At 48.0% G+C, this 11,999-nt stretch overlaps 1 protein-coding gene across 2 annotated transcripts; it reads left to right on the forward strand.

Annotated features, from left to right (window-relative positions):
• Window positions 1-2,678: 2,678 nt before the first annotated feature.
• On the forward strand, window positions 2,679-8,569 carry hsf4 (heat shock transcription factor 4). Of its 2 annotated transcripts, XM_084672493.1 has the most exons (13): window positions 2,679-2,804; window positions 3,802-3,910; window positions 4,031-4,158; window positions 4,861-4,985; window positions 5,481-5,502; window positions 5,809-5,880; window positions 6,208-6,275; window positions 7,067-7,166; window positions 7,341-7,462; window positions 7,762-7,950; window positions 8,079-8,187; window positions 8,304-8,369; window positions 8,510-8,569. In XM_084672493.1, exons 1-13 carry the CDS (start codon window positions 2,679-2,681, stop codon window positions 8,567-8,569), a joined length of 1,296 nt encoding a protein of 431 aa, XP_084528619.1. The 2 variants fall into 2 exon arrangements, with proteins under 2 accessions (XP_084528619.1, XP_084528620.1); XM_084672494.1 differs by lacking the exon at window positions 5,481-5,502 and having other exon boundaries at window positions 5,805-5,880.
• Window positions 8,570-11,999: the final 3,430 nt, after the last annotated feature.

The following is an 11,999-nucleotide window of genomic DNA, read 5'->3' on the forward strand; positions in this document are numbered from 1 at the left end:
TACCAACGCACACCTAATAGATAGCCAATAAGAAAGGGAGTTGCCGCACTCATAGACAAACACAGAATAGAAAAGGGGGTCAGCAGTAATAAATGAAACCTGCGTTTTTAGCTGCATGATTCATTTGTCACAATGCCAGCAACAAAGTTGTCTATGGCTGCACTGCAGCTACAATTCACTCTTCATTCTCTCTTACAAATTAAACGCCGCCCTGGAATAAACGCCGCTCTTGAATAAACGCTGCACCAAAATTGAACGATATTTAAGAAAATGCAGTAACTGAATTTCAGGATGAAGATACCACTCCTCCTTTGCTCCAATCAACTCATACACATCCGCCCAGTTAATGCAGGGAGGAACTCCCCGTTTTCAATTACGAGTTCTGTATAAAGTCTCTTCCGTTCCTCTGGTCCTTGTGCTAGCATGTTATCACCCACCCTTCCCTTTCTTAAATATCCCTTCACATCATTCATTCCCATGCATCCCAGTAATCACTCTAGTCCCCTCAGGACCCCAGGCCTGGCTCTGCTACCAGCCTCCACCAAACTGCATCAGGCCTGGCTCTGCTATCAGCCTCCACCAAACTGCATTAGGCCTGGCTCTGCTACCAGCCTCCACCAAACTGCATTAGGCCTGGCTCTGCTACCAGCCTCCACCAAACTACATTAGGCCTGGCTCTGCTACCAGCCTCCACCAAACTGCATTAGGCCTGGCTCTGCTACCAGCCTCCACCAAACTACATTAGGCCTGGCTCTGCTACCAGCCTCCACCAAACTACATTAGGCCTGGCTCTGCTACCAGCCTCCACCAAACTGCATCAGGCTTGACTCTGCTACCAGCCTCTACCAAACTGCATCAGGCTTGACTCTGCTACCAGCCTCTACCAAACTGCATCAGGCTTGACTCTGCTACCAGCCTCTACCAAACTGCATCAGGCCTGGCTCTGCTACCAGCCTCCACCAAACTGCATCAGACTTGACTCTGCTACCAGCCTCTACCAAACTGCATCAGGCTTGACTCTGCTACCAGCCTCTACCAAACCGCACCAGGCCTGGCTGTGCTACCAGCCCCGCTTCAATAAAAGCACATCATTATTCAATTGCTGGTGTGTCACTGAACTCGTGAATTCGTTCATTTCAAAATGCACAACGCATGACCAAATAAAAGCCATAGTTTTGCCTTGCAGACTATTTTAACGATTTTTTGTACAAGCCTCTATGCACTGTATGCCTGATATGAAAGCAGAAGAGTTTTTAAATGTTTCAAATAGTTAGGTCATTGTTTTGTTGTTTGTATTACATTATTGTTCCATATATACATATTCTAAAATAGGACTATATCACATGGGGGTACGTGGTGGACTATATTATTTTGAATGGGGTACGCAGATTATAAAGTTTGTAACCCCCTGGCCTAGAGTGTCAAAGTTGGAGGTCGGATCATGCCTCTGATGACAGTGTAAGGTAATGATGGAAACGAGCACGAGTGGAACACAATAGACTTTGCACTGGCATCTCGCAGAGAGGAGGTCGTGGGTTCGGGGCCTGTGGGCCCTATCCCAGTCTTTTCTACATTCAATTCTATTTATATACTTTGCATACTTCAGCAGTCTACTGTGCCAAGTTTTCTGAAAGTACATGAGGTGGTTATGTGGCTAACAATGAGCTGAAGGAGCATTATAGTTCCATTAAAAGTAGTTCCGGGGAGTACCAAGTTCCAAGGATTTCTCTCTCTCCTTCTACTGGCATCCTCTCTCAGTGTGTCTCTCTCTTATTGCTTTCTATTTCCATCTGTCAGATACAAGAGGCTGAAATACATCTAAATGCTATTACTATTGATTTCCTGCCAGGCATCGGAGAAACAAGTAATTGTTGTCATTTAACTTTTCGTGAAAACTAATGTCCCCGTGAAGAGCACTAGATGGCGCAAATGTTTGAAAAACCACCTCCTTGAGATTGGTTGGTCGACCCATTCCATTTTCCTCTCCCAATCTCATTCTCTCTCTCTCTATTTCTCTCTCTCTCTCTCTGTCTTTCTCTCACCTTTATCATTGTCTGAGTATCTCGAGAACACATCTGTAATCTGTCAAAATATATTGGCTCCTCGAGCATCTGCATGTCCATCAATTTGCTGTGTGTGTGTGTGCAAATATATATATGTACAGTCACACACACACGCGCGCACACACACACATACACACCTCTGTGTAAAGAACGGTGTATGGCCCTTCTCTGTGTGACAGCAGGCATTATGCAGGTCTTTGTGCTGGCCTCTATTGTCCCACACTGGCCCCCTTTGTTGGCCGGAGGGCAGCAGTGATGCAGGCAGGTTTGTGCTGACGGGGACCTGTGGGGACGACAGGGCTGGACCAGGAGAGCTACCACAGAGACCAGCCAGGGACAGAGAGAGACTGGGAGAGACACCATCAGGAGGACTGGGAGATAAGCCATCAGAAGGGCCGAGGACAGAAGGACGAAGAAACGCCCGAAGCTAAAGACACAGAGAGAAAGAGAGAGAGCGAGAGAGAGAGAGAGAGAGAGAGCAGAGCAGAGAGAGAGCAGAGAAAGAGAAAGAGAGCCAAGCAGAACCTGAGAGATGGAGTAGAATCCCAAACACACACACACACACTCTCATACACACACACTCTCTGTACTTTCTGCCGTGCCTGTGGCTTGGCCATGCAGGAGTCTCCAGGCTCTCTGGGGGTGGACGGGGGCTATGGCAGCAACGTGCCGGCCTTCCTCACCAAGCTCTGGACGTTGGTGGAGGACCCAGACACCAACCACCTCATCTGCTGGAGTGCTGTGAGTAGGCCTGGAGCTGGGGAGCCTGGGGATGGGGAGAGGGAGAGGGCCTGGGGCTGGGGCTGGGTCCTGGGGGCTGGGGCTGGGGAGAGGGAGAGGACCTGGGGCTGGGTCCTGGGGACTGGGGAGAGGGAGAGGACCTGGGGCTGGGTCCTGGGGCTGGGGAGAGGGAGAGGACCTGGGGCTGGGTCCTGGGGACTGGGGCTGGGGAGAGGGAGAGGACCTGGGGCTGGGTCCTGGGGACTGGGGCTGGGGAGAGGGGCTGGGTCCTGGGTCCTGGGTCCTGGGGCTGGGGAGAGGAAGAGGACCTGGGGCTGGGTCCTGGGGACTGGGGCTGGGGTGAGGGCCTGGGACCTGGAGCAGGGGATTGTTCCATTGTAACGGTCTATCCAGATCAGGCCAAGTCAGGGAACCTTCCTTTAGGTTTCTTAGTCAGTTTATCCGTTTCAGACAACACTTGTAAATGTGTTGGTAAGAATCCTGCTGGGAATATAAATGGTGATACGTCCCTACTTATCATTGAGAATGTTTTTGAAGAAAAGTGAACATCACTGTTGTTCTATATCATTGTATGTATTTGATACTTACACATGAATTACACATCTAGTATACACCTATAACACATGTATTACACATCTATAACACAACTGTTTCACATGTATTGCGCGTTACCGTAGATTACAGTAGAGGAAGGTTCTGTCAAATCTGTCTCAGTAGAACTGTTTATCTCATCCAGTACTAAGCCAAACGCAGGCACTAGAGGAAATAGCCTTGATTATTGTTCCAGGTTGGCTAGCCCCAGAGGGGTCTGGGGTTGGTCTTGGAGGATATCTCCTATCAAGAACACTTTTTTGGGGTTTGGGTTGAACCTTCATGTGAAATGGTTTGAGTTCGACAGAACAGGTGTCTTAAAAAAGCAGTCTTAGTCAAATGTTTCACAGAGTCCTTGAGCAGTCTGATTGGAGGTTTCTGATGGTCTGTGCGATTCTATCCTCAGACTGGCACCAGCTTCCATGTGTTCGATCAAGGGCGATTCGCCAAGGAGGTTCTGCCCAAGTACTTTAAGCACAACAACATGGCGAGCTTTGTTCGACAACTCAACATGTGTGAGTTTCCCTTTCTTCTCCACTCCTCTCCGCTCCTCTCTCCTTCTCTCTGCTCCTCTTCCCTCCCCTCCCCTCCTCTGCTCTCCGTGTGTGTGTAACAGCCGCGCGTGTCCCCTGTAGATGGCTTCAGGAAGGTGGTGAACATTGAGCAGAGTGGGCTTGTGAAGCCGGAGAGGGATGACACTGAGTTCCAGCACCTCTACTTCCTCCAAGGGCACGAACACCTGCTGGAGCACATCAAGAGGAAGGTAAGGAACGCACGCGCACATCTACTGGCACACACACACATACATACACACATCTACTGACATAAACACACACACACATACATACACACATCTACTGGCATAAACACACACATACATACACACATCTACTGGCATAAACACACACATACATACACACATCTACTGGCATAAACACACACATACATACACACATCTACTGGAACACACACATACATACACATATCTACTGGCATAAACACACACACATACATACACACATCTACTGGAACACACACACATACATACACACATCTACTGGAACACACACACACATACATACACACATCTACTGGCATACACACACACATACATATATACATGTACTGTCACACACATACATACACACATCTACTGGCATGCATATACACACATCTACTGTCACACACACACACACACACACACACACACACACACACACACACACACACACACACACACACACACACACACACACACACACATACATACATACATACATACATACATACATACATACGCACAACAACTGGATGGCATAAACAAACATCTCGCACAAACACACACACATCTACTGACATACACACACACAACATACAGAACATTGAACACACACAAACCCATTGACCATACCCATCTATGCTTGTGTGTGTGTCCGCGCGCATGTGTGTGTGTGTGAGAGAGCAGGTTTCCATTGTGAAGAGTGAAGAGACCAAGCTGCGGCAGGAGGACCTCAGTAAGCTGCTGTATGAGGTCCAGGTGCTGAGGAGCCAGCAGGAGAACATGGAGTGTCAAATGCAGGACATGAAACAGTGAGTCACACACACATAGATATTTGTCATATTACTTTATTTTCTTTTATTACGTTTTATTTAAAAAAAAAATCTTCACAAGCTGGGGAGAAAACCTTTTCTATGACTGTGCAGGGCCCTGAACCCTGGCCACGAGACGTCTGAGAATTCCTCTATGTGTTTGTGGTCGATTTTTGGGTTCCCATTGGACAGGTTTAAGCTTTCCCCATAACAAAGCTACACATGAAACAGTCATCTTAAAAATCGACCCTCGGTGGGGAAAAGTCCTGTTACTGTGGTCATTGTGTGGTCACTGGGTTGGTCTATTGTGTATTGTCTCCATTGTGTGGTTGAGGAGAACATTCAGCTGCTCACCTGACCGCTGCAACTCATAATAGTGTCAGGTGTGTCAGCCAGGTGATTCCACAGGTGCTGCAGGATGTGTGAGACAGCATTATCTACCCCTCACACACTCTTATCAGGGAGAACACACACGATCTCCAACAGACGGTCCAGGTGCTCAACTGAATGTCAACAAGTTAATCTGCTAACCATCGTGAGCCAGCGTTGAAACAGTCGATTACTGTTGAAACTGTGAAAACATACGCTAATCCTTCTCCTCCCCCTCTTTCCTCTCTCCTCTTCTTTCCGCCCTTCTTTCCTTTTCTTCTCTCCCACCTCCTGCCATCCTCCTCTTCTCCTCCCCCTTCTCTCACCTCCCTTCCTCCCTCCTCCTCTCCCTCTCTCCCATTCCTCCCCTCTTCTTTCTCACCTCCCTCCCTCCCTCCCCTCTTCTCACCATCCTCCCTCCTTCTCTTCTCGCTCCGCCTCCCCCAACAGACAGAATGAGGTGTTGTGGAGGGAAGTGGTCTCACTGAGGCAGAACCACACCCAGCAACAAAAGGTTATGAACAAGGTAAGAAGGTGTTTTTGTGTGTCTGTCTGTGTGTACTGTATGAGAATGTCCTGTATGTAATCAAAGGGATTTAGAAGGTAACCATCCCCTTCTGACTTAAATGCCATTCTCTGGCTCTCAGGCATTACAGTAGGTGACGTCCCTCTGAATGTGTGGAACAATAAATTGTAGAGAGAGAAAGGGGGGGGGGAGGATAGAGAGATATGGAGGGGGGTGGATGGAGGAAGGGGGGGGGGGTGGAGGGGTGGATGATGAGAGGAAGGGACATTTCTCGGTAGCATTGAGGTGGGCTGCTGAATCATGTTGTGTTTTTTTCCTCTCTAAAAGCTGATTCAGTTCCTCTTCAGTCAGATGCAGTCCAACCCACCCAGCCCTGTGGGAATAAAGAGAAAACTGTGAGTACACACACACACACACACACACACACACACACACAGCGGTTAACACTCCTGGTCACAATAGTAAGTGGAACACACAAACACAGCAGGGCAGAGGGGAGGGTCAGCTGGCTGGATCAGCTGATTGCCAGAGCACAATCCCTGCTACTGTGAATGGACGCAAGTGCTGAATCAGACCTACCACACACTAAGCCCTTCACACGCACACACACGCACACATGCATGCACACACACACACACATACATATACGCACCAAAACGGTGGTACACACACACACATACTGGTACACACACACATTAACACACACAAACATACACGGGCACACACACACACTGAACTCACGCACATACCCTGGAACGCACACACAATATCCCTACCCTACTGAACCTAAGCGCATGACTGTTCTGAGTGAGAAATGCCTTGTCAGCTCAGTGGTGTGTGTGAACAAGCAGGGTATGATTGGATAGCTCACTCACATAGCTGAGCACCAGGAAACCTCTCTGGACCTCACGCACCAAAACACACCTCACACACACACTTCCAAATACCTCAAACGATCTCATCATCTACCTCAACCTACCCAAACAAGTCATTCTAAACACCTTACCTCATATAATCCTGGTGTAAAGTCTGTCTGTTACTTGCACCACTTACATCTCACCTCACACATTCTATACTTCAGTGGCTTGTATCTCTATAGATATAAAAACGATATCGTCCGTCCCCCCATACTGTGTTTGTGTGTATGTGTGGTTGGGTGTATATGTGTGTGTGTGTGTCACTCCAGGCCCCTGATGCTGGACGATGGCTCCTCCAGCCCACCCGCCCAAAAGTTCAGCCACACATCCCAGATGGACCCCCTGCAAGAACCTTTCTACATTCAGTCGGTAAGACACACACACACACACACACACACACACACACACAGACACACACACAGAGATACATTCACTCACACACACACACAGACAGACACACACAGACACACAAAGGGAGCTTCCAGTGACAGATGTGGTCCCTGGTCACCAGTCTGTGTACCTGTGGTGTTTGTGTCTCCACAGCCATCCACAGAGACAGCCTCATGCTCGTCTGCTGCCATGACAGGAGGACCAATCATTTCCGATGTTACTGAGATGTCCCAGCCCTCCGTCATGGCCCTGCAGATGCAGACGGAGGAGAACAGGTGAGAAGCTGAGCTGGGCTGGGCTGGGCTGGGCTGGGCTGAGCTGGACCAGGCTGGCCCAGGCTGAAGAAGGTGTACAGCCAGGAACTAGGCTAGACTATTGGCCTTGATTCATACCCACCATGGTGTTGGGAAAGGAGAACAGGACGATAAATATATTGCATGATAACCATGACAACGTCCAAACATGTGGATGATGATTGGTGCGTGTGTGTGCGTGTGTGTGCGTATGTGTTTGTCTGTGGGTGTGTGTGCGTATGTGCTTGTGTGTTTATGTTTGTCTGTGTGTGTGTTCCCAGGGATAAGTGTATGATGCTGATCAAGGAGGAGCCGGTCAGTCCAGGTGTGCGGGGCCGCGGGGAGGCGGTCCCCCTGGGCTCCTGTGAGGTGTGCTCTGAACCCCCCGTCCTCCCCGTCGCAATGGTACAGTCCGTCCTGGAGGGCCGGGGATCTGGGGACCGCAGGAGCAAGAGACCTGCTCTGGAGAGGTACACACACACACACAGAACTACATGAAGGGTTAAGGTTAGGGGTTAGGGACGATTATGAATGGGAGTGAATACAGTCCTCACTAGGATAGTAAAACAAACCTGTGTGTGTGTGTGTGTGTGTTTAGGCCCGAGGTGTCTGACGCTGTGGAGAACGTGGACATGAGCCTGGAGGAGTTACAGCTTCTGCTGAGGACTCACCAGCACAGTGTGGAGCCTGGGACTGCTGTCATAGACGTGAGTACACACTCACACACACACAAACACACAAACAGACACATTCACACGCCCATACAAGACGTGTTTGGTACACACACACATCTTGTTAACAGAACCTGGTCCATGTGTTTCAGCCTTTCACCTTCAACCTGCCTCTGACTGAATGGAACTTCTCTGAAATGGAGTCCAATCTCAAATCAGTGAGTCACACACGCACGCACACACGCACACACACGCACACACACACACACACACACCTCTCTTGTTTATGGGCTGATGGTCATAAATGGAGTGTTGTCGTCAGGGATCATCTGATGTGGAGTGTGTGTGTGTGTTCCAGTACATGTTCCAGAACCAGGAAGCTGAGGCCTTCAGTGGAGCTGGCTGTGAGGAGCAGTGACCAATCAGACCCCAGCCATCCCTGGTCAAGCCGGACTGACCAACCAGATGTCAGCGTTGTGCAAGGACTTTCCTCGGGACAACGAGAGGGAAACTGAGAAAATCCAGAGGCACACAGACTGATTTACCCTGACTCCCCCCTCCCCCCCCCCGCCCCCACCAGTCCGCTGGGTTTCCCCCCTAGCAAGCACTTTAGCATGTGTGTGAGAGTTTCTGCTTGTGGAAATGATGTTTTATTCCTAACCTGGTGTATGAACGCCCGATTTTTACTATATTCTTATCTTGACAAAATACTTTATTTGTACTTCGGAGATTATATATATTATTGATAATGATGACGGCCACACAGATAGTGTTACTTCTCTTCTCTACGTTGTAGTGTGGGAGGTCAGGGAGATGTCGGATGATAGGCCTTCCATCTGGGAATCCACGAAGAAACCATGCATTGCTTTTTTGCACAATTTCAATCACTTATCATTCATCCTTAATGGTAAAACAGTGACTTTTCTCCCCAGAGGGGGGCGCTGTCTCTGTGGGCGTGCGGTGCAGAGCTTGCCCAGGTGGCTTGCGAGGCAGCAAGCAGACAGGAAGTAGACAGCTCAGGAGCAGGAAACTGAGAGGAAGTAGCTGTCAGGAACAGGACCGCCCCCGGGTCTCAAATGCACCCTTCCTTCATCTGCTTTGTAGAAGGCCACAGGCGTTCACCTCTACTCTATTCTAACTTGGGCCCAAGATGACCTCAAGGAAGGCATGAAGGAAGGATGTTTAGAGTGTTTCAGAAGGCCCCTAGGCAGACTCCCAGAGATGCCTGCCATCCAGACGACACTAGACCTGATGATACCTGATGATGTGCAATATGATATACTAATAGATTAGTGAGAACTCACAAGGTTGCAATACATCACTGACCATAGGAATGTATGGAGAGAAACGGCACCCTAGGCAGCACTAGGACAGGTTAGACCAGCCGGTGTAACATCCTAGGCAGCACTAAGACAGGTTAGACCAGCTGGTGCAACATCCTAGGCAGTACTAGGACAGGTTTGACCAGCTGGTGTAACATTCTAGGCAGCACTAGGACAGGTTAGACCAGCTGGTGCAACATCCTAGGCAGTACTAGGACAGGTTAGACCAGCCGGTGTAACATCTTAGGCAGTACTAGGACAGGTTTGACCAGCTGGTGTAACATTCTAGGCAGCACTAGGACAGGTTAGACCAGCCGGTGTAACATCCTAGGCAGCACTAGGACAGGTTAGACCAGCTGGTGCAACATCCTAGGCAGCACTAGGAAAGGTTAGACCAGCTGGTGTAACATCCTAGGCAGTACTAGGACAGGTTTGACCAGCTGGTGTAACATCTTAGGCAGTACTAGGAAAGGTTAGACCAGCTGGTGCAACATCCTAGGCAGCACTAGGACAGGGTCTGCTTGTAACGGCTGTCTGCTGGAAGTCGCAGACGAGAGGCAACACTAGAGGGCGTATTACATGAAATTGCACTAAGAATGATCATTGTGTTCGATTTAGCGAAACTCATATAGACTTTAGTATTTATCCCTGTTTCTATGACGACTGAGACGTGCGTGTTTTGGTTTTCCAGGAGTGATATAAACATTCAGTTGCTGTTGTGTTCTCTTAATTTATTTTCTCCTTTTATCCATTTGCACTGGTAATGACCACATGTGTAACATTACATTCTGAGTGTGTCATGGTTGCACACTTGAAGTATTAATTGTGTTTTTGCAGAACCACTGCCTGCAGTATTTGCATATAAGAGTACATAAAGGAATACTCCATCAACATCAAATGTTTAGTTGAAAATGCTGATGTATTCCATGTATGAGATATGACACACTTTGTTGAAAAAATGAATAAATATATAAATCTTTAAAATAAATTTAGCTTGCTTGATTCTTCAGTTTGTGTTTGTCAAAGGGAGAAGATACAAATGAGCAAATAAAGTAATCATGAATTATGAATAATAAGGATGCCAGATATGAGTTTATACTCATACTGAGTGTGGTAGGCTATGAGTCTGTCACGTTACAAATCAACAATTCATTCAGAGTAATTTATTGGATGAGTGGCAGTCCAAGGGCTGACATTTGGCAATAACAACACAGATGTTTACCAAGAAGTAGCCGGCCTGTGGTAGCGTGGGTACAGCCGACCTTTAGTCGACTATAGACGTTTACAGTAATCAAATTGCACCCACATTCCCAGTCTTGGCCCATACAACACCCAGAAGCTCCTGGTGTTCTTGGACCGCCTGCACTCCGATCTTGAGAGGGGTTTGGTAGGGCCTCACTTGCTTCCATTTGTCATCGTGTTGGACAATGTAAGCTTCCACCGGGGCCCACTCATCAGGGTTCACTGCACATCCAAGAATGCTGATGGTGCTCTTATCACCTAACTCCCCATTCCTCAATCGTATCGAGGAGTTTTTTTCTGCATGGAGGTGGGGGGGTCTATGAGCATCGGGCTCAAAACCAGAGGTCCCTGCTCCAGGCAGTGGATGCTGCTTGTGATGATGTCACAGCAGATCAGTGTAGGGGATGGTTGCGGCGTGCACAACGATTCTTCCCCTGTTGCATCGCAAGGGAGAACATCAGATGTGATGTCGATGAAATCTGTGGCCAGACAGACAGGAGAAAAGAGGCTGAGCAGGAGAGTGAGGACGACTACACTTGAAACTCCAGCTTTGTTTTACTTTCTTACTTTATGTGTTGGTAGTGTAGGCTATACATCATTTTAGTTTTGATGCGCTTATTGTATGACAGTATATTGTGCTGTACACATTTCCTGTTAACCACGATGTATGGCAATTCCAGTAACAATTTCCATGGCAGTATGAGTGCTGTGATGTGAAACCTTGTAGGCTACTCTTACTGTAATCTTTTTTCAGTTTGATACACATTTACATTTGACATTCATTCATTTAGCTGGCGGTTTTATCCAAAGCGACTTCCAAGAGAGCTTTACAAAAGTGCATAGGTCAATAATCATGAACAACGAGATAGCCCCCAAAACATTGTGGGTAGCCAAAACATGCAGCATGCATTGTGAAAAGCAAATAAGTGCCAATGGGAAAAAACATAAGAGCATGTAGTTAAACAAGTTACATTTACAACAACATGAACCTGAGTGTACCTGTAGGAAAGCAAGTAACAATACAGTAATATAATTCACAGCGAGTACAAGAACTTACAGTAAATCAGTTACAACTAACCAACAAGAGCAACAAGTCCATCAATAAGAGTCATTGTTTCCCTGGAGGAAAAGACTTACATCAGGTCCAGCAAATCATTCCTAAGTGCCGTTGTACTCCCGGAACAAGTGCGTCTTGAGCTTTTTCTTGAAAGTGGGGAGACAGCCAGTGTCTCTGATGGAGGTGGGGAGTTGATTCCACCATTGGGGGGCCAGACATCAAAGTTT

Source organism: Hypomesus nipponensis, chromosome 14 (genome assembly GCF_054491055.1).
Source record: "Hypomesus nipponensis isolate SF chromosome 14, ASM5449105v1, whole genome shotgun sequence".
Lineage (NCBI taxonomy): Eukaryota > Metazoa > Chordata > Actinopteri > Osmeriformes > Osmeridae > Hypomesus > Hypomesus nipponensis.

Bases quoted from the DNA above. Each gene is read 5' to 3' on its own strand.
- hsf4 (XM_084672493.1), top strand. From the start codon at position 2,679: ATGCAGGAGTCTCCAGGCTCTCTGGGGGTGGACGGGGGCTATGGCAGC. The intron at 4,159-4,860 runs GTAAGGAACGCA...GTGAGAGAGCAG, and splicing joins TGGAGCACATCAAGAGGAAG to GTTTCCATTGTGAAGAGTGA. The intron at 7,167-7,340 runs GTAAGACACACA...GTGTCTCCACAG, and splicing joins AACCTTTCTACATTCAGTCG to CCATCCACAGAGACAGCCTC.